The sequence below is a fragment of the Dromaius novaehollandiae genome, chromosome 13 (assembly GCF_036370855.1).
Source record: "Dromaius novaehollandiae isolate bDroNov1 chromosome 13, bDroNov1.hap1, whole genome shotgun sequence".
NCBI lineage: Eukaryota > Metazoa > Chordata > Aves > Casuariiformes > Dromaiidae > Dromaius > Dromaius novaehollandiae.
This window is the reverse complement of record NC_088110.1, coordinates 23638158-23661010: the sequence shown is the minus strand read 5'-3', so window position 1 is coordinate 23661010 and position 22853 is coordinate 23638158. Positions and strand designations below refer to the sequence as shown.

General features: G+C 49.8%; 1 protein-coding gene across 3 annotated transcripts in view; it reads right to left on the bottom strand.

Moving 5' to 3' along the window:
• Positions 1-22086, bottom strand: part of ACSF3 (acyl-CoA synthetase family member 3) — a 76021-nt gene extending 53935 nt beyond the window's left edge. Inside the window, exons 1-6 of one of the 3 annotated variants that reach the window (XM_064519822.1) lie at positions 21890-22086; positions 21054-21475; positions 17820-18551; positions 16175-16330; positions 5364-5518; positions 4679-4824 (exon numbers count right to left, since the gene is read on the bottom strand). In XM_064519822.1, coding sequence (XP_064375892.1) covers positions 4679-4824; positions 5364-5518; positions 16175-16330; positions 17820-18521 — 1159 coding nt within the window. In that variant the 5' untranslated portion in view covers positions 18522-18551; positions 21054-21475; positions 21890-22086. The remainder of the gene's footprint in view (positions 1-4678; positions 4825-5363; positions 5519-16174; positions 16331-17819; positions 18552-21053; positions 21476-21889) is intronic. The other 2 variants (XM_064519821.1, XM_064519823.1) reach the window with 2 other exon arrangements.
• Between the last annotated feature and the right edge of the window lie 767 nt (positions 22087-22853).

Below are 22853 nucleotides of genomic sequence, written 5' to 3'. Positions count from 1 at the left end.
AGGCTGGTACCTGCCATGGGGGACTCAAGGGGACTCAAGGCAAATTATAATTCATGGGAAGTGTGCCAAATATTTGCAAGTCAAGTTTACTGAAGCCACCTTCTAGATGCCCATGGGTATGCTTTCTCCAAGGTGGAAAATCCCTAGCACTGACAGCCTTAAGCCTCGCAGAAAGGGGCAGCAAGAGACAGTGGTCAGACACAGCAGGCGAATGAAGTCAGTCTTTGAGACTCAAGGTCTCAGCAGTGGCGGCGGGGCTGGGGTGGCCATAACCAGTGGAATGAACTGCCACAGCCTCTTGCAGGTTTGCCAGCTCTGGAAGCCTTCATGCCAAGACTATGTGGATGCCTTCCTAGAACATACTTCCTTACTGTAGGCCAGTTACCAACCTTGATCCATGGGCAGCAGTACTAAATGATTAGTGGCCACTTCTAGTCTCAGCCTTTGAGGATCTAGAAACATCAAACATTAGCACAATCCTTTTGCACAAGTCTGAAGACACAGAAAAGGCAATAGGATATAGGTCTTTTAAAGAAAACAAGCCATATTTTCTTAGTGATTTTGGCACTTTGAAATCATTACTCCTGACCCCCTACATGTTACATACTAAATACCTGTGGTCAGTATCTTCCTGGGTTTGAATGGGTGACCCTGGACAGAAGGGGCTCCACGGCCAATTCTAGGAGGCAGACAAGCCTGTCTGTGTGTATGTACATATTTATATACATATATATATATATAAAAAATATATAAATATATATATATTTATATACACAGACACACCAAAACAAAAGAACCGCTCCCCCATACGACAGAGAGTTTGTTTGTCATTCTCAGTCACAACACGTGCTCCAGTCCTGTTTTCATATGGGCTTTCAGGAAGCACACTGATGATTTCATTATTGCGGTAGAGGGAGGTTTCAGATCACGATTACAAATACAGCTCCATCAATTTATTTCCTATCTGGCTAAAGTAAAACCAACATGTAAAATAAACCCCTTGTGGAAAACTGTTTCTTCATATTCTGTCTGGAAAAGTCCTTTTGGTCTTTAGTAAAAATGACAAACTTTTGGAAGCCAGCGTCTGCAAATAATGAAAATGCTGACAACCTTGATTAGATCTACGTGAACACAACAGTATAATTAAAATCTGTGCAAAGACAATGATTACAGCTTCTCAGACCCACCCGAGATTTTAAAATACACACCATGCTGATTCCAACAGGTCAGTGGTAAATCGAGTAGGTTCCCAAAGGCACAGCACCACAGGTCTCCGCTTAACTGAGCCCCCGCTTCGCTTATGGCCAGAAGAGGGTCAAAAATCAGCACTGGCTTCCTTTTGTCACTGGCCATAATTCAGAGGTAGAACTGGGGAGAAATCGCTGCTCTTTCCCCTCCAGCTCCCTTCCCCACTGCCCTCCCCAGCTCTCTCCAATTTGCACACTCCTGGATGTTAAGAAATGCTGGCAACATGCCCACAGTGTCAACTCAGCCAGCATCAGACAGGCTGCAGTCAGAAAGGAGTGACACTATTATTCTTTCACCAGTTCTCCTCTGTTTAAAAAAGTTGTCAGCTCTTCCCAGATAAATTTAATTGGCCCTGCGGTCTATGTCCTTCGGTATCTGGGGACCTTGATGCTGTTATGTGTGGTGGTGTCCTGGGAGAATTGAAACAGGCCAACGATAAGGCACTCAACGATCTCACTGTCAACAATACACGGAGTCCCCGCTGTAGGAGCTATTAGCCGCCTCTGATCTAAACCTCCAATTAAAGTGGTGATTAGGCCCAGTGAGGCATTCTCTGTCCATGAATTATTCATCTCCCTTCACAGTAACAGCACCAGGGGGATTAGAATGAGAGCTGGTGAAAACAGAGGCATTTTAAGCAGGGTTTTAACCATATACAAGCAAACATTTATCTTTCAAATCTTTCATCTTTTCTTCCTTTTGAAATTAAAGCCACCACCCTCCCTTGCACCTTCAAATCTGTGCTCTGGACGGAGAGCCGAGTCTTCCCTCAGTGCCACACGGTCAGAGACGTGGGTGGCACGACACAGCCAGGAAAGGCCGGCTCTGAGGACCCTCAACCCTTCCCCAGCCACATCACACAGGGGAAAGAGGGCAAGGGAAGTCCCAGGATCTCTGCTCAGAGCCAGGAGCTCACACAGTGGCCGAGAGGAAAGCATGCTGCTTCCACTCCATAGGAAATTCATTGTGAAATCTGAGGATCCTGGGATTTATCCAGAGGGACCTGCCTGTGCTGGCTGGGACGGACACAGATCACGTTCAGGCCGGACTTTTCGGAACGGTTGCATAGGCAGTACAGCGGCAGGCACGCCAGCATGGGCTCCACGGGGCCCTTCACTGCCCTCTCAGCACAGCTGACGCTGAGATACAGACAGGCGAGTGCACTCACTTCACGCCTGATGCCATCTCTATGGTTTATAAAGCCACCCAAATCCTGCTTTCCTCCTCTGAATCCTGGCTGGAGATCCTAGCTCCTCTTTCTCTACAAGCTAGGCTGCAGTCACGTACTTGCTCCGGTTCAGCAGACTGTAGCGTCCCCCATCACTGCAGGTACCACCCATCCCCTTCTCCCACACACATGCTCCTGCCCTGGACTCTGTTCCCAGCCAATTGCTGTATTTCTCAGCTGACTCTTTCACACTCGATACTCTATTGTACCTGGTGACCTTACATCCCAGCCTCTAATGGGGTACTATATCAAAAGCTTTTTCACAGCTCAAGTAAATTATGCCTCAGCTTCACCCATCTGCTTCCCAACTGACACTTCCTGAAATAAATTAATCAAGCCTATTAAATTATAGCCTCCTTTCTGTACAGTCTCTAGCTGATCCACACCTTTGAGTTTCTTCTGTCCCTTCTCAGAGCTCCAGCACACCCCCAGTGTGAGACTGTTCCCAGCTCTCCTGCAGACCCCAGTACCATCAGAGACTGCACACGGGCTCTGCTAGGAGCTGCCTTCTCTGGTGCTAATTTCTCCATCTTGCCCATTTTACTTTCAGTATTATTTCCTTTCTGCCCATGTCTCCTGTGAAATTTCTAGGTACTCATCTCCACTACTGAAGAGGAAGGAAAAGCAGATCTTACCCAGCCACAATGACATTCAAGTGATCTCAGACTGCACCATCACCCTGAAGCACAGGGCTCATGGGAAGCTCTAGCTCATGCAGGTGGGAATCTAGTTTTTCTACCTGCTTCCTTTTCCAGTCTGCAGGGATGGGATTTACAGGGAAAGGGAACACTGGCTGAGTCCTGGAGGGGGGAGTGTGGTTACTCTGCAAAAGCAAACTGGAGTTTGTATCCTGTGCCGCCCCACAGCTGTTCTCAGGTTCAGAAGCCAGTGCCGGGGGAAAGCTGTGGCTTCTCCACACCCTAGATAATCCCTTCACAGGAACAGCTCCTACGTCCTGTGGGATCGAGGTGCTGTGGGAAGCTATGATGCCCCATAAGATACTGGAGACCAAAATGATGCATATGGTGCCACGCATGTGCGGACAGCATGTGGGGAGGAGAAGGTGGCATAGTGGTGGGCTGGGCTGCTCAGCAGACAGATGGCCACATTCTGAACCAACAAGAGGGTGGGGACACTATATTTTTAATGTTTCAGATCAATTTCTTTCTAGGTTATATAAAATTACAGATATTGAGGAGTCACAAAGTGTAGCTAAGAGAGGTGGGGGAATGCAAGGAGAGAACAGAGCCAGAATGTACAAGGAGGTGTGACAATTTCGAATTTCTGAAAAGTCAAGAAACTTGCACTAAAATAACAGTGAGCAGACAACCTATTTTAAGTGTTCAGTATTGACTGGAGGACCACAAAGATGATTATGGGACTGGAATCTCTCTCATATGAGGAGAGGCTGAGAGAGCTGGGACTGTTCAGCCTGGAGAAGAGAAGGCTGGGGAGGGGGGAGGGTCAGACTCTTCCCAAGGCTGCCTAGTCACAGGGTGAGCAGCAACAGGAACAAACTGAAACGCAGGAAATTCCACTTCAACATAAGAAAACACTTCTTTACTGTGAGGGTGGTTGAACACTGGAATAGCATGCCCACAGAGGTTGTGGCATCCCCATCCTTGGAGATATTCAAAACCCAACTGGATATAGTCCTGGGCAACATGCTCTAGCTGACCCTGCTTGAGCAGGGAGGTTGAACCAGATGATCGGAGGTCCCTTCCAACCCCAACTATTCTGTGACTGGCTTGGCATGACTGCTCTGTGGACAATCCCGTCTCAACACCACACACGAATACAACTTCATAAAGCAGGAGCTGTAGCTGCAAGTCCCATCATAGCACTTGTACTAAGACTTTGGAAATAATAAAGCATCCAGAAGAGACTCTGCCTTCTGGACAGAACTGGCCTGGCTGGTTAGGTCAGACTGCATGCCACTGCAAGCTCTGTACACACAGCTCTGCCAGTGCACTATGGCCAGTAATCAAAGGGAAACCCACCAGCTTCTACCCACGCACCCATGCCCTCTTCTGGGCTCCACCTTGCTATGACAAACCCCCTACCAGCATCACCGTTCCTACACAAGCCTGTTCTTGAATCACAACAAATTGTGAACAGATGTGTATTCTCTGTGATGAGAAAACCAAGAACACCTCACAGCAAAACACCTCTAAATAGGGTCCATCTTTTAGAAAATCCTACCTGGGACACGGACTCCATGCAAAGGGTTAGAAAGCGCCATCCCAATCTCAGTCATCCCATACCTCTCCAGCAACGTGTGCCCAGTGATGTTCTTCCACTTCTCCAGGACGGGCACAGGCAGGGCTGCTGAGCCTGACACCATTAACCTGCACAAGGAAATCCCATGTAAGAAAGCATCCAAGGTTACCTCTGCTCCAGGGAATTTGTATTCTAACACAAGGTACATAAAGCCTGCTCTTACGTAAAACCTTAAAACAGAAGCTCCCAAAGCCTTTTAACCAATACCAGGGATGTCCCTCACATATAGCAGATTCTCTATCTGTCATGGTTTTCAAGTCAAGATGGGACGGCCTCCTAAAAGAGATACTGCAGTGCAAGCTTGGGTTGCAGGATGAGTCTTTAGCCTTGTGTTATGCAGGGTGACACACATAATGAGCATGCAGACCCCTTCTGGTTTTACCATGCAAGAGTGGCTCATAATTAAATAACATCACCCTGGGTCTTGTCAGAGAGAGACGCTAAAGCGCAACAAACTGCCTGGCACTGCAAATAGGTAAAGCTAAGAAGAGGACTCAGCAGAGCCACTGTAGGAACAGCCAGCCACCAGCAGCCACCCTGTCTGGTGCACGGCTTGTCCTTCAGTGCTGACAACTGGAGGCAGTGCAGAGGGGCATCTCCCACCTACCTGATGTTGTCCTGGCAAAAGGCACGCACAAAATCCTGGACTTGTGGTTGAGAGAAATGTTTGTCATAATACTCTATCAGTTTGGCATAAATAGTGGGTACCGCCATGAAGATACTGATACGGGGCGCTTGGGAGCTTAAGAACTTCTTCCAAACCTAGAAAGGAGGGGAAATACACATATAAAAATATACTTCAACACCAAGTGCAGGGGGAAGCGATCGTCAGCATTGCCAACGCCAGCTCCTCAACACTTCTGAACAGGTTCACAAGCCAGGGCTCTGCAAACCCTCTGTGGGGCAGGGAGCCCCCCCACTACTCACTAGCCCTGTGCAAAGGGAAGCCGAGGTACAGGAATGTAACAGATTTGTCCAAAGCAAAGCCACCCAGGGCTGGTCATAAACAAACCAACCTCTGATCCATAGTGCTATCTATGGATTCTGGAAAGGATGAACCACTGGAAGCCTGTCATACACAACTCCATGTTCAGAACAACTCCCGCCTCCCATCATGCTGCTTATTGCCAGAAGCACAGTATTCAACTCTTACCCCAGCAAAGGGCCACCCACCATTCAGCAACGAATCATCCACCAAACAATTCCTTTGGCATATACAACTATTTGAATGCTACACAAAGTCACCAGCTTTTCAAAGCATGGAGGCCTTCTTCTAAAGGAGACAAGTTGTGTACAAAGAACACGATACACAGGTAGGAGCCGACAGACTTGAACACTTGAGGCAGAAATGCTACTAAATGAATGGTAGTAGAGCTGGGAAGAGGAGATATTATGAACTTAAGCTGTTAGTGAGACTCTACCACAGTGGAAGTGAACTGCTTCTGATGACGGGGCGCACAGAGATGTGCCCCCCGTGTGCACAGATCAGCCATCAGACGCTGCAGGTGAAACACAGCTGCAGTCCAAGAGCAGCTAGTTTGGAGAGCCAGTTCACCAACCACACTCTTCCAGAAGAAATGGTCCCTGCAGGACAAAAGTTCTTCAAGCTGCAATTCCTATTAACCTGTGGAAACAACGAATTGGGTCAAATTCCAGGAGTTGGCTCTACTGGAGGGGAATGAAGTGCAAGTGACCCCAGGGCTGCTGAACTGGCTGAACAGCACCCGGGAGCATTTAGCAGAGGGTAGGAGGCATAAATATTGAAATTGGACCCACTTCTTCCACACTGTCACTCTTCCCCCTAGGTAAGCACTCCCCAACACAGGAATGAGACAAATCCATCAATAAATAAAAGGCTACAGCCCGCTTGGCTTTGGTGACGGCCACCTCCTTCCTTTCTCTCTGGTTCCTGCCCTGTTGTTGACAAATGTATTTCCTAACAGCTCCTGACAACACACGCCGCCTCTCCCCTCCCTCCCGTTGCACGCTCAGCTGCACACAGGCGTGTGCGACGGGGGAAAAAAAGCATGAATTGATTGAAGGTGAACAAGTGATTCTCCTTCATGCTGTCACCCTGGATGCTGGTGCGCTCTGCTCCTTTCCCCTCAGTCCTGCTCTCTCCGGCTCAATTTCATTACTTTCTACTTCACTGCGCCAGCACCTCCTCTCCCCCCACCACACACTCCCTCTCCCCGTGTCTCTCACTTCACTGCTCCAGAACAATCAGCTCCTAAAAAACCCACCACCACCACGTTGTTATTCTTAATATAGCAGGACACATCTAACAAAGGCACCATCCCCCTGAACAGAAGGGAGTGTCTGCTGCCTCCGAGCCCGAGACAGCCCTCGACTGAGTGAGATAAATGCACAAGTCAGATCTACCAGCCATGGAGGGCCTCAACCTCGGGGAACCTCCGCTCCCTTCCGCGGGCACAGGAGCTGGGACACGAGTGCTGTAAGGAGACCTCAGCATCGGAGAAAGCAGAGGAAGAACAGAGTTTCCCTGGAAATCACACCCCGAGAGGGAACATCACGCTCCCTGCCAGAGAAACATTGCAGAGCGCTGCAGTGACAAGGCACAGCTGAGGCAAAGAGCCTGAGCCGGGAGCCGCGTGGGCTGTGGTCCCAAGCCCCTCTCCAGCCACGAGGCCTGCTGGGTTCCTTGCTCTGGGAAACGCAGACAGCCAGTGCCAGGCAGTGTTTCAGGGCATGTGAGCATCAGGAGGCATCCCATAACGCTGGACTGGGAGCAGGAACAGAAAGCAGTGTTCCCTTCTGCAAGCAGGTCACAGACAGGACACAGGAACGGCTGAGGCCTGCTGGTGGTGGCAGCGGGCTTGAAGAAACTCTGCCTACTGGCACGATCCCCTAAAACAAGACAGAACAGGCAGCATTGCCTCTAGAGGAATCTAACCCCTCATATGTTCCTTCCAGCCTCTTTTGCCAAAGATCTTTTTTCTCCTTTACCCCACAGCATCCTTCCCCTCCCAGGCAGCTGCATGGAGAAGGATATCTCCAAACCCAGGGACTGCACACATGGACCCGTTCTTCTCAGCTTGGTGCTCCTGGCAGCCATCACCTTGGGCAGGGAGAGATGGGGGAGCAAGCAGGGATCAGAACTGTGCCAAAAGAATTTAAGAGAGACAGATGCTTGGGGACCATTCATTCCTTACTGTGTGACTTAGCTTTGGAAGTCCAGAGCAGCTGTGGGAAACACAGGCAGGCTTCCAGGCTCGCTGGCCATGCATGCATGGATTAAAAAAAAATAAAAATAAAAAAAGTCGCTCCAAAATACAGCAGTTCCCTCCTGCACCACAGAATCCCCTCTCCTCACATTCCTGCTCAACTCCTGCATTAAATAAAAAGCCCTTCCACTGCCAGTTCCAGCAACGGGAGCGACTCTTCCCGTGTCAGTCTGCCTTGCCCCAGCAACAGCCCCTTCCTGAAGATAAGCAGCTGCCTTTGGAGCTGTGCCACCAGCCACTGCTGGGGCGATCCACTGACAGCCAAACATCTCCACCTGTCCTGCTCTTGTTCAGCCAAATCTGGATCCAACCATGTGTTTTAACGGTACTAATCACCACGCCATGGTGTAAAGCTGCCAGTGCCAACCCCACTGTAGACCCAAAGCCATCCAGAGGATTTGTAACTGTCCAGCCAGTTGACACAACTATGTCTGTTTTATAACTATAACTTCATGCTTTAAGAGAAGGATCTTGGGAACTCTTGTTACTTGGGACTAATCAATCAGTCCTGGGACGTGGACAGCCCCGTTGCAAGAGGCCTGGCTGTGCCCTCCCTGCACGTGGCATCCTCTGACACTGTCAGCTTTAGAGCAGCACAATCCATCTCCCCATCTCCGTTATCCTATATGTCACTGTCACCACATCAGTTACCTGTGGAGAGGACATCGGCAGCCCATCATTTCATTTTATTTTGCTCACCCGATACCTCAGGGCTCCAAGTGCTTTTAAAAAGCCGTTGACTGTGGAGGCAGATGCTGCACTGCGTGTCAGGGCTGCTGGACTTCTGCGCTGACCAGCAGACACCAGGGCCTGACCTTTCATCAGCAGTGGGAGCACACAGGTTTCCAGGTGCATGGGTGCTCAGCATGTCGGAAAAGCAGGCCCATTTTTTAAAAAAATATTTATATTACAGATAATCATAACAGGGATCAAAGGGGCTACTAGCTTAGCCCTCTCTGCCTTTTCTTCACAGAGCTCATCTAAGCACTTCCCATAGTTGCTGCTTTTCTTCTTTGGGCATTCCCATTTTCTCACCAGTTGACTGCATGCACTCCCTATGGATGCCATGACGAGCCTAACGAGGCTCCACTTCTCTCAGTCCAGGGAGCGCATCTCCCACAAGATATGTCTCAAGCTTCAGAGAGATTTTCATGAGTGCAATTTCAGATAATGGGCACGAAGCAGATACCAGTTCAGCAGCCTTGGCACAGAGTCTCGATGCTGCTCGATCACAAACGCATCCTCTCCTCTGCCTGCCAGAGGGGAGGTCAGAAATGCCAGCTCCAGCCAGCCACCCCTCAGCCAGGGACCGGGTGCCAGCTCAGCGGGGCTGGACCCAGGGCCGCAGGTGGGCACGTGCCCTGGTGCTCCGCGAGCCCTGCTGCAATGCTGAGCCTTCAAAACCAGCAATACAGAGAAACGCACGAGGGAAGAAGTGCTCCTCGGATGCGGAATGCTTAGGAGATGGTGCTGAGCAGACAGACTCATTTTAAGATGATCGACTGCTAGAAACAAACACACACACAAAATTTCTTACCACAGAAAGTAAGGACGGGAACAGCTTCCTAGTAGTAATAATGGCACCAAAAAATCCAAGGCAGACATACAGCAGTGCTGGCTTTACAGGACGGGGCTGCCTGAGTCAGCAAAGGAACAGATGACCCTCTGTTCCCAAAAGCCTCCCCCCAGCCTTACATTCCTAATTTTCTACCCCTCCTACTGCACAAAAACATATCTGGGAAATTCTACGGGCTGGCCAGGGGTGCTTTGCCCTCAGTAAATAAAAAACAAAGAAAATACAAATCCAAGCACCAGAGGGTACAAAACAACCCCAGTCAGACAAAGCCATAGGATTTTCCCACCTAGCTCTTAGAGCATACGGATGGCAGGATAGCGAATGGAGATGGATGAACATGCAAGCTGCTCTAATGGATTGTTTTTCCATACAGCAACCTTCCCGACTGGCATCCAGCTCTGCTATTTAAGATCACTGGAAGGAAAGGACACAAACACAGCGTAGAAAAGTCACTAACTTTTCCTCCTTTACAGAGACCTCACTGGGAGAGGCACATGCTGTAAACTAGACAAAAACCACTGAATCTACCAGCATCTGGGCATCTAACACAGAAGAAAGAACGAAAGGAGAAGGCAGCAACCATTTGTACACTGCACCAAGCAAGACTTTACCTGATACAGGGACTTCAAAAGCAATTGGAAGAAATGAAGGCAAAAATACCTAAAAGCTGAAAAGAAAGTGACCAACATCACAGATTTTCCCATCAAAACCAAAACAAGTAATAGACAACCTGTACTGCTGCATCTATTAACAAATACAACAGTTCCTCTCTTCTAAGCCAGTCCAAAATCGTTGTATCATTTTCAGTTGTTATTGAATTTTTTTTTAAACCTTTTCATAAGTAACAATTTCACTAATGCAAGGTTAAATCATCTCTTTACTCCCCTTTTGATCTGGGAGATGGCTTTGTGTTTTGTATCGATCACTAAAGTGCAGGTAGCACTGCCCGCGAGGAAGGGATGCTCGCAATTTTCAGAGTCTGCGAGAGCAACAGTTTTTTCCGACGGCGGAGTGGCCTGCCGCCAAAGCAGATCGACATCTGGCGAGACCCCCGCGCCCAACGCCAAAGGTAAAAGGCTCTCCTTAATTCTACAGAAGCACTGAGAGGAATGGAGGGCCACACAGCCAAGGCTGACACATTTTTTTCCCTGACTGAAAGGAAGACAGATACGACAGAGGATGGGAGAGCAGCAGTGGGAGCTCTGCTTCCTCCTAACGACTGAGCCGCTGATGGTTAGTTCAACCCAGGCTGTTCACGAACAGTATGCAAAAAGAGAAACATTCTTGTCTTCAAAGGGAAACTGGGCCCTTGGTGGCTTCATCTCATGTTTGTTATAACCCCAAACTGTTTGCGCTCTGCATGACTCTGGTTTTAATCATTTATTCATCAGTGCAGTTTGATGGCCCCTCTGCATTCCAGTCTGAAGCTTTTAAACCCTTACTATGCTGTAGGCATACCGAAAGGAGCAAGTGCTTTCCCTGGGACCTAGTAATATAAGTAAATATGACAGGCTCTGGTTCCATTTTTTATTTTTCCCCACACACATCAAAAGACATTACTCCATAACAGATGCTGGGGACAGACGGCAGATCTGGGGAGACATGAAGAAAAACTATTACTTTTTAAAGCCAGGTCTGCGCGAAGTGATCAAACGTAATCCATTCACTAGTGACCTGCTCCTCCCTCCACCAACTTCTCTTTGAGTCTGAAATAAAATTACTCCTCTGAAGCCTCCGATTAATAGATGAAAAGACAATCACCTTTCTCCAGCTGAAACTGGAGGGGACATGCAGTCCCCAGCACACTGAGCACCATTCCAGTGGTGCTTGCTCGTTGGAGTTCACAGACTCCCATGCTCAGAGTTGCTTTTATTTTAAGAATAAACTACAAAAGCCACCCAGACTGATGTTTACAAGGGAACATATCCAAGCGAGAGGATCAATACTGCAGTGCCTGCTTCTCCTTCCCGGAGGCAGCCACGGCTGTCACAGGATTTCCCCACACAGTCAAGCGAAGGTGAAAAACACAGCAGCAGCCAGTCTTAACTTGGTCTGGTTAGCACAGATAACAATAGCAACAGGGACAAACAGCTTGCAAACAGATGCAACACAGGTTACCGGTCTGGAGGAGGAAGTTAGAAGGCATCAGAAACAGGGGTGTAACCTTGCAGCACACCAGCGACGCTGGACAACACCTCGCGGGAAGCCCTGACAAGCATCAGGCTTGCGGCAGCCTCCCACCACGTGAAAAAGCTGCCAGGGAGCATGCACTTGCTGCACGCCTGGGGAATTACCGAGTCACACGCTAGCTTTGTGTGCTCATACTTCCCATCAAAACAAGTGCCTAAGAATAAGGGTCCAAATCCACAGGAAAGATCAACAATTTTGATGGCTTTGCGTGTGACATTGCCAAACTAAGTATCATTTTAGAGGCTGGATCCTTGGAGGCACCTTAAGTCAGACATCCAGTACTGCTGGCACCACAACAACTGCTTCTTTAGGGACTTTCGGGTAATACATCTACATTTCAGCATATTTATCATCAAAGTGGTTCCAAGGCACAGGCGGTGTTGTCAGCCCACAGGCAGCGTGCCACAGTGCAGAAGCTGCCCAGAGCCGAGCAGGCAGCATGCACCAGAACTAGGTCACACAGAGTTGAGATTTCTATAAACTTCCCCTGCCACTCACTTGCAGAAAGCTTTTTCCTTCATGTTTCTGAAGGACTTTTATCTCAGCCCTCCACTTAAGACTGAAAGGCCTGCTGGGATCTGGTCTCACGTTTATCAATGCAAGGAGCAGACACGGAGCCTTTCGCCATTAGATCATTTTTCCCTTCAGCAGCTCAGACAGGATCAAAGGTAGTCCAGGGCAAGGACAAGTGGTTCCAGTTGCCCAAGCTCAAAGTGGCTCCGCATTTGCCGAAAGGCTCATGTTGTCCTTCCTCCCCCAGCTAAAAGTTTTCACAAAACCTGTAGAAATTTAGTTTTGTTAAAACTTTTACCCGAGAAGGGGGGGAGTGCTACGGGCAGACAACTTCAGAAGTTACTGAGAAATGCTGGCCACCTGCAAACAGAGACAGTGCAGCTGGAGAAGTAAACTCCGCTTGGAAGTAAATTGTGACAGGAGGATCACGTAGGGATGCTTAGGCTGCAGCTTTCTGCCAGTCCAAAGGAGATTTCTGCCCTCACGGTTCTTGAGCTTACTTGAGGAAAATAAAGTAACGTCACGGCAGCATCAGTACGTCTCGTTCTGCAATGCGAGCTGTCATTTCAAGCCCCGGGAGCACGACCAGGAGCGCTGGGTGCTGCTTTCTGCAGCTCTCGGCCTCCCGGGCAGGAGGTCAGGCAGCAGCCCGAGCCGGGCTCCGAGCGGAGACAGGCTACACCCCCGGGAGCGTGTGCTCCAAAGGACTTTGCACTCTGCATACAAGCAGTGGACAGTAATGCAGGAAATTAAGGGTCCATTTATAAGCCCTTATTAATACATGATTAATAGGTGCAGCCATATTCTTTAATAACTTGCAATAAAAAGATGCTACGAAAAGCTTAAGCAAGACAGATGGTGCTATAAAGTAAATTATAAGATGTACAGTAGCTAGTGCAAAGTAATGGATGTCCTCATTTAATAAAAAGAATCTGATTTTATGCAGCAACTTTCACGCTTGAGGCATCTCAATACACTTTAATGAGCCCTTGTGGCCTCAGCAATAACCTCGGACATCAAATGCTGTTTTAGTAAAAGAGAGGATGTTGGTCAAGACACTGGGGTTATTGCACAGCCCTGATTTTTAACCTTTCGTTGGACAGCTACCAAAACCAGACAGAAGGGTCTGAAAGATGCCACCTCTTAACACTGCACTGCAGGGAACGACAAGAAAGCCTTGGTCTGGGGCTTAAGCATCATCCAACTAAGAAAAAAGCACACTGTTACTACCAACTAAACCAGATTGGCATCTGTATCCACAACTATAAGGCATGCCACAAATTACATAATTTAATAAACACTGTAATAATAAAGTATTTATTTTGTATAATGAAGTGTTAGTGATTAGAAACCAAACACACATTGGGCATGCTGCTGCGGTTTCTCTTGAACCCATGCCAGTATCACTCAAGGCTAAATATGTCTGCAGCAGGTTGAGAGCAAGTTCCTAGCCTTGTTTTGATCAGCCTGTCAAGTGTTTTAGCTGCCATTCGGGTTTCTTTATATCACACTATAATTGGCTGCTTTCTCAAGGTGCATCGAAGAGAAAAAGCACACAGCAAAACTCAGGCTCCTTTTGCAAAATCCTCCACTGAAACTCCACTGCTTTTCTGAAAGCTGATTTCAGTAGCAAAGGGCATTTTGTAAACAGCTGGTGAAAATAGACTGGAACTGAAAGGCAGCTTGCATTAAACTCCACAAGAAAGCCTTATTTACCCTCATGTGCTTTCTTTGTAGTGTCGATCAAACCACTTTCAGCTCCCAGGGGAGGCCCTCGGAAAAATAAAGGGAATAAAAAAAAACAGAAAAGCAAATGACGTCCTTCAGAGTCCAAATGCACCCGAGAGCCCTTGGAACGGAGCTTGCTCACTCCTGCTGCAGCAGACACGCTTGCCGTGCAGACCTCCCTGCCCAAGTTCAACCTCCAGGGTCACCAGGATGCCCTCCAGCACTGTCCTCACTTGCCCTTGGTTGTCAAGTCCTGCAGAGAGCTTTGATCAGAGAAGGCAGGCGGGGTATCCCGCTCCCGGCACCTGAACCCATCCTTCAACGTCAGCTCATTGATTTGCAGATGTCGGGAGAGAGCACAGGAAAACACAAGGGTATAAGGGACGATCAATCACCAGTGCCACAGGACAGGAGAAACGCGCCCTCCAGAGGGCTCGGCTTTGCTTCCAGACCATCGTGCTCTCCTGCCTCCCTCGCCAGCCACCGGCTGCCTCTGTGCACCACCAAGTCCAGCACACCAAGCCCTGGATCTGTGCGAGGGGGCAAATGTCCCTGCTGCCCCTATAGCTCCAAGGACGAGAGAGTGCTTTTTTCGGGTGATACTCTAAACACGGGGAAGATAATTTGGCAGCAGCTATCAACGGGAAAGCTGTACTGACTGTGGTTGCCAGGGGAGCTTGCTGTCTTCCTCTACAACAACATGCTATCCATCTACTCTGGAAATGTGAATGCAGAGCTGCCCCGTTGGGATTCTGGGCCTGGTCCCCTCAGCAGGATCAGTGCTCAGCAAGCAACTGGCTTTTCAGGTGCCAGGGCCATCTTGCAACAAGAAAGGAAGTGTACATTTTCTGTGGTCGCTTCTCAGAGAAGCAGAAATAAGTAACCAAGAATCACATGGCTCTGCAGTCACCCAGATCAGAGCCCAGGCTCGCCCTCACCTCTGGAGCACAGTCAGAGGCTGCTGGGTGTATCCAACACGTTTGCACTTTGTCCTTCAGGTCTGAAAAGGCTGTACAGTGTGTGAATAAATATGAGCAAGTAAAACAGCCTGCTCTGTTACAGAGCACAGACCTGACATGCTCCTTCCACTTCTGCAGGGTGTTCTGTACCAATAAAGCACGTTTCCCTTCCGGCTATGAGGTGGCACCAGCACCTGGAAGCCCAATTGCTGCCTTAACAGCAATGCTATTCGTCACAAAGGAGACAGCGCCAGGTACAGCAAATTCCAATGTCTCTCACACTATCCATGAGTCTGAGAGACACAGACGAACAGGGCTGGACCCCAGTGACCAGCAACTGTAGAAATTATTCTGACTGTTGGTTGCCCTGTTCCTAGTGCCTTTTCTTCCTCCTTTCAGGTCAGTTGCCTGCCACCATGAGCAAGGAACAAGAGAGAAGCAGAGCACCAGGACTGAGCTTTCCTGCATCTACTGGAAAACAACACTATAAGCATCTCTGCGACATTCAAGAAAGATGTCCCTCCTGCTGCCTCTACTGCAAAGTTGCAAAAAACCTCAATTTGCAAACTCTTACTCATGCTGCTGAATCTAAATTGACAGATCTGTTAACATTTGTATCTCTGCAGATGAAAAACAACGTTTCTGTTTAAGTGCTAGGTATTAGTATTTCCCTTACCTGGATTACAAGAAACTCTAAAGTCCATGTTTTGTCAGGTGACATAGTACAAAACACAGAGGACAGAGGATTACAAGGGAAACACAAACTACCAAAACCAAAATATCAGACAAACAGCATAGCTTCAGGCAGCACATTGCCAACATGCAAGGGAAAGAGCAGTGCCTCCACCTTTCTTCTCGGTACTAGAAAAATAACAGCCCTTACTCTGTGTGCAGATGCTGTTAATGGGTACTTAGAAGGGCCTACCTCCGATCACAGAGACCCCCAGCATAACTAGGAGGGGCAGCGTAGCATTACTATTAGCTATGTAATACTCAAACTTAAGTTGTAATGCCGAGAAGAACACGTTTACCCCAGACTGAGTGTCCAATTGAAAGTGTTTTTAACAGACAGTTTGTGAACCGCATGCAGCCAGTAGCTAAAGAGGCTGGAATTGTTTAAGAACTTATTTCCAAAGTTGCTCTAATTACAATGCATGGGGTCTTGCTGCTCAATTTCAAAGCCAACGCACAATCCCCCCAGGCTTACCATCTGTGCACTGAATTCGGGTAACATGATGCATGTCGCTCCCACCCAGAGAGGACAGAGAAGCTTATTGATCACCCCATGGACATGATGTAAAGGCAGCACGTGCAGAATAACATCTTCCTTCTTCCACTCCCACTTGTCAATCAGCCCTGTGGTCTGCAGGAGAAAACATACAATCCAGCTTAAGGGCAAGAGGAAGGTCTCTCGCTGCTTGAAAAAGCCCGACGTATCCAAACCAGAGATCCTCTGCACCCAGTTGGTGGCAGAAACCTCAAACCCCCCTGGACAACGTGTGGGCACTGAAGCCTTTCCTTTAGGGCCAGCAGGAGCAAAATTCCCACCATAAAAGCAGAATGCAACAGGAACATCTTTTGCATGTTTTCAATACATGCTTTGATACATATCAAAGTCCTTCCTTGTTACTGAGAAATAAGTCAATAATGATTTTAAGTAGCACCTACAAAATTATTAGGCTGGTGCTGCGCAGCCAAAGTTGGCAGAAATAGTAAGCAAAAAAGATATTTTTTCCAGAAACTATATTGATGTAGTCTGGATGCTGCAGACATTGGCCTCTTAGCACCCATGAGGGATAGCTAGTGGGAGCAGGAAAACAATGTCCCATAAAAAGAAAATAGGCTCTACGTTAGTAAAGAAATACATTAATATATCAAGCCTCTAAAATACTGTTATGACAGGCTAATTATCTAAAGTATTAGACCTTAGGCTTTGGGGTAGAACGATGCCCTTCAGAACCCAACCTAAACAACCAGAGAGCTTATTTCCAGTTGTCTAAAAATAAAAAGCATTTGAATAGTGAAATCTAGCCACGTCATTCACAACTCTCTTCCCTCTTCCATGGTACAGGGGGTAGGTTTCCGGCTTTCTGCAAGACGGCATAGTAGACAATCACTGTTCAGGCTGCCTCCCAAATGACCAGCATATCTGTGAGGGAACAGATTCTTTGCCTAACATAGCCAAGCCCTGGCTCTGTCCATCAGGGTTTTCATGCCACTCCTGTCACTGCAGTATCTGAGCACCTAGAACCATGTGAGCTCTGGGATACGACCACAAGGCTCGATGCGTTCCCCACCCTCTTTCCCTAATGGCACGGGTCTATCAGTCACAAGCAGTGATAACAAACTGGTGAGGCAGTCAGCAGGCTCATCCAAACTTTTAATTCCTTTTGGCTCAGAGAGCTAATGGATTTTTTGCCTTGGGGATATATAGCTAAATAATGCACAGACTTCACAGTACAGTATTGTGCTGGGCTAAGTTATTCTCCAATTAGGGGCAAAGGTACTTTCCTAGTCACAGCGAAGAAAAGCAAACTGCAAAGACGACAGTCTTTTTACAACAGCTCCTATTCCTTGTGCTTTCCAGGAAACCAGGCAGAAGAGTCCAGCTGCCACTGGCTACAACTGCAGCGCAGCAGCACCAGCAGAATAGACAAGGTTTAGAGCCTCGAACACTTCCAAGTTTTGTGTGTTCACCTTAGAAGTGTTGAGGATTTTCACAATACAGCCCCACAGCTCTGGGCAGAAATTAGGTTGTGTTGAAGTGTGCTATGCTACACAGCCCCAAGTCATCTGTGAAGGCCAAGACCTCTAACTTGGCACGAGCATTGCATGGAGAAAGCAGCACTCACCACAGCTTGTACGTTCTCATGGGTACTGAGGACACCTTTTGGTCTCCCTGTCGTCCCGCTAGTGTAGATTATCATGGCTCCTCTGCCTTTCCATGAGGAGCTGGTTGTTAAGGGAACCTCTTCCAGTGCTGTATGACTTGCAGATCCATCGCTATGAGATCTAAGCAGCGGCAAAACCGGGACTCCCAGCTTCGCAGCACTAGGGGCCATTTTCTCCACATATTCCTCTGCCGCGATGACTAAAGCACTCTGAGAGTCCTGAATCACGTACTCCAGCTCTGGCACGGGGTGTTTCTTGTAAAGGGGGACTGCTATGCCTCCACTCATCCATGAGGCCCACTGGGCAACCACATATGAGGAATCATTGGGACACAAAAATGAGATCCTCTCTTCCTTCAAGTCCCTGCTGGAGCACTTCAGAACTCTGCAGATCTCCTGGGACAAGCGTAGACTCTGACTGAAAAGGTCCTTGTACGTGTGCTCACCATTCTGGTCAATGATGGCAATTTTATCACCAAAAGCCAAAGCTCTGGTGAAAACAGGGGTGACATCATTGCTGCAAGCTGTCCGTGTGGTTTGCAGACCCCTGCGGGAGCAGCCAGCCCTCTTCTGCCCATACAGCCCCCGCGTGCAACGGTGCAAGTCACGAACGAGGCATCGGACGGGCCAGCTAACGTGGGGGAAGAGCAAGGAGAGCAGCATCCTGCCAGCGTTGCTTGCTTAGAAGTGAATCTGCAGAAAGCAATTATAGGAACAGATGAGTAGGTACAGAAATTACCCAGGGGGTTATTCCCACAAAGGAAAAGTGGCAGCCTTCATTTGAATAATATGCACTGTATTATTAATGTTTATACTTTAGATTGCTGTATCCCCAGTGTGTTAGGCCCTGTCCAAATAGAACAGGAGACAAAGACCCTTCCATAAGCAGTCTCAGTATCCCTAAAAGACAATCTAACTTAAATTATAAAATAGTTTTCATCCAATCAGTAATATTAAGGCACTAAATAATGGCTACTTGAGGTGCGATTCTAACTCAGTACAACCAGCAATTAAAGAAATGAAATACTTATGACAGGACCTAGCTCTTAAACCGCACTTTTCATCGTTGAAGTAAAGCACAGAGCAAGGCAGCGGCTTGAGTAAGGCAGCACAGAGCTAGACACGAAATCCAAGTCTCCCGAGTCTTACTCCAGCGGATACCGTTTCCATTGTGAACCTTCCTTTAAGCAATAGCACACCTAAGTACAAACCCTCTGACCTGACGGGTCACCCGTCACAAACACTGCTTCAGCTCAAACACTTCCTTCTAGGACAGACCAACTCCAGCACAGTTACAGGCAGCATGAGCCCTCGCCACACTGCCCACACCAAGCAGCTGGTTTTCCTCGTAAACAGCAGCAGGCAAACACAGCCCCCCACGTGTCGATTTGTGGGTTAGCTACAGCATTTCTGAAAGTGCAAAACCCACAGCGCTCTGCAGAGCCAAGCAAAGCGTCAGGACAAGCTCAGCCACGACACCAGAACTCCACCTGCGCGGCTTGAGCTTGACCGAACGCAGCCCAAACCACCGCCCGCGGCCTGGCCTCTCCCCGGCAGCAGGAGCCATGCCCTGATGTTCAGCGATGCTTCGACAACAAAAAAATCTCCAAAAGGGAACTGGAAGGAGTAACAGCGCCATTAAAGGCTTTACAGGAAGATTATGGGCTGGCACAAATATTATATATTCTGCCTTTGTGCTTAGGTAGCAAAATGACATCAGTGTACTAGCTCATGAGAGGAGTTAATAAAAAATTTTTGCAGTAACTGACAAGAAACATTAGAAATTTGCTCTTTACCATTCTATTCATCACCCCCCTCCTTTTCAAAGCAAAATGTTGGTGTAACAATAATAGCTGCTGCTTGGATCACCTCACAGAAGCGTTTGGGAGAAAATTACTGCACAATATAAAAACGTTAAGAACGTAAAAGGGAAATGGGAGCCTTGGGAACTGCGAGAACACGCTGCGGGGAGACTGCTAGTACACCGGAGACAAGAGGAAGACGGGGCAAACAGAGAGGAGTGGGGAGCTGTCTGTTAAGAGGATCCCAAATCCGCTCCGCACAGAACCTGCAGCTCTGGCTGGAAGCTCAGTAAGAACAAAAGCATTTGTTTTATATAATCCATCCTCTCCACACAGACTGTCACCAACACCAGCAGGGGACTGGAGAGGAGGAAAGAGAACAGGCCTGTGACAAAGGTGGAAGGGAAAGGGCTTTACTGAACAGTTTCTCATGGCTACTACTAAACACCACCAAAGAAACATCTTTAGAGAGATGCAAGGACAAGACACAATATCCAAGATGGCAAATGCCCATTTTGTGAAAGATCTGGCAACGTTACGTGAATTTTCCTTGCTGCTAGCAATAATTACTTGATTTGTATATAATTTTTAACAAATATCAATTAGTGCAGTGGCTTAACTCAAATAGTCTCCTCACTCAGCTTCCCACCATGGTGAGGAGCCGAAACAAAAAGGATCCAGAGAACTGGCAGCTACTGGGAGAAGGACCAAATGCACCCTAACCGTGCTCACAGCCTGCTCAGACCCTCCCATCGGCAGCGCCCGCTCATGGCAACAAGTGTTTATTTTTGCATAGAAGTAGCTGTGAACCCACCATCTCTCCCATCCATGCTCAGAGCATTTCTCAAATCAGAAACTGGTTTGCACATATTTTGTTTGCATATCGACCTCAGTTTCTGCTTCTGCAAAAGAAGCCTGTGATTTACTGCGGAAACATCTGGGGTGGAGGGGCTTTAAACCCAGAAGTGCGGTAACCATGTGCCTTCATGACATAGACCATCAGGATGGAAAAAACAAAACAGGTCATGACAGAACTAGCATGACATCTTTCCATTTCTCTGTAGAGACTCAAGTCTAAAATAGAGACTATAGTCTGCAACCTAAACCAAACCACCTCCTCCTAACTTGCCCAAGACCAGCTTGCTGGCATGAACGTGACCCAGACATTAAGAGGGGCGTTAATTGGAAGTGACTGCATTTGCCAGGATCACACAGAAGAGTGCCACACTCCTAGCCAGCACAGCTAAGTGCGCTTGGCACACTCGGTTTTCCCTGTAAGGCTCAGGAGCAGGTGTTAGCCGCAGTTCTGAAGCAGCAGCTTCGAAAAAAATCACATTATCCCCCTTTCACCACAGCGCCAGTCCAGATTTAATGGAACAATAAACAGCAGCACCTTTAGCCGGGCCTGTGCATTTATAGACTTTGGAGAAACAGTGTTGACTGCGTGCAGAACCGCGGGACAGGACAGCTGAGGTAACACCGGGGGCAGTTTCCTTTATTTTACCAGTTGCTCAGAGCGATAGTCAGTAACACAAGTCATTCCCACCGGCTGTGCATACCCAAATAAGAAGTTGGTTGCTGCAGGGGGCTTGGGTCTAGGAGAGCGGAGCAGTTGAATACTTGCTGTCTTTAAGAGAGGGAGGCTCAACCCCCACACTTTGGGGGACAAAGCGAGAAACCAGAGCAGGTGGGGCAAGCTCACACCAGCACCAGGGGACCGCCCCAGGGCAGGGGGCAGCGCTGACAAACCCACTCCACGCTTGGCAAGCTGCAGCGGTGGTGACGAGGAGCAGAGGCCTGAACACCACGTCTTTCCTGGGGAGAAAGTGCAAGATTAAGAGACAGCAGAGAGTTAATAACTCTTTCATTTCAGACAGCATTCACCCCCTCCCGCTGCCTGCCCCATGCTACTCAAGTGAGGCAGCAGCTGGAACGCTTCAGCCCCTGCTTTTTTCACTACAAAGGGCACAAAGCGACCTTAAAACACCAGAGGGGCGAGCGGCAGCAGTGCAGGACAGGGACACGGCACAGGGGCCGCGTCTGGGGCCAAGACGCCCCAACGCGGGTTTCACCCCCCTCCCTCGCCGCGGCCCCCGCGCCCCGCTGCCATTGCCAGAGTACCGGGCCGGGCCGGGCCGGACCGGGCCTACTGGGCCGCCGCCGCCGCCGCACCCCCCCCGAGCTGGGGGGGCCCCGCCGCTTCCCCCCCAGCCCCAGGCCGGGCCTCACCTGCCGGCGGCGCCCCACACCGGGGTGGGGGGGGCGGTGCGCCGGGGAACGGGCTCCCCCCGGAACCACCGCGCCGCGGCCCGCAGGTTCCGCGCTCCAACGTTCCCCCTCCCGCACCCGCTTTGGGGGCTTTTGGCCCCAAACGCCCGCTGGGGGCGGGGCTGGGCGGAAGGGGCCGGGCCGCGGCCGGCACCCCAGCGGCGTGGCGTCACCGCGGCGCTGCCTGACGTCACCGCGGCGCTGCCTGACGTCATCGCCATGCAGCCCTGGGCCCTAACCGGCCGCCATTTGGGTGAGCGAGGTGGCGCGGGTGCCAGAGCAGCTTTTTGCCAAATCCCCACGTTTCTTACGGCCCCGGAGCAGCTTTTTGCCAAATCCCCGCGTTTCTTGCGGCGCCGGAGCAGCAGGGAGCGGGGCTGCACCATCCCCCGAGGCAGCGCCAGGGCCGCGGGCAGCAGAGGCACCGGCAGGCCCGCAGCCCGCCCGGGCCGGGACCAGCCGCTGCGGGGCCGCAACGCCGCGCGTCCGGGGCGGCGAGAGCCCATGGTGGCTGCCGGACCCACGCCAGGGGCCCCAGCCGTGGTTTTCAGCCGGCCGCACTGCAGATTTGCGCTCGATTTTTGGGCAAATAGGGTCACGAGCCCCGGCAGCCGTGGTGCCGCCCCGGCCAAGGGTCTCGGCTCCGGCGGCGCGCATCCCGGCACCGTGGCCTCGCCGGCTCCTCCACGGCACGCTGTTTTTCCGCCGGCGCGCAGCGGTGCGTGAAGCGGCGAGGCCGCGGGCCCCCCCCGCCCACCCCGCTCAGGTGCGTTTCCACCGGGGCCGGCGGCCGGCTCCGCGCACGGCCCAGCCAGGCGCAGCGGGGCTGGGAGTGGAAGCGGGGCCGGGAGCCCGGCCTCGGGGCAGAGCCGGGCTCCGCGGGGCCTGCGCCCGCCAGCCCGGTGCCGCCGCGCTCCCTCTGCCC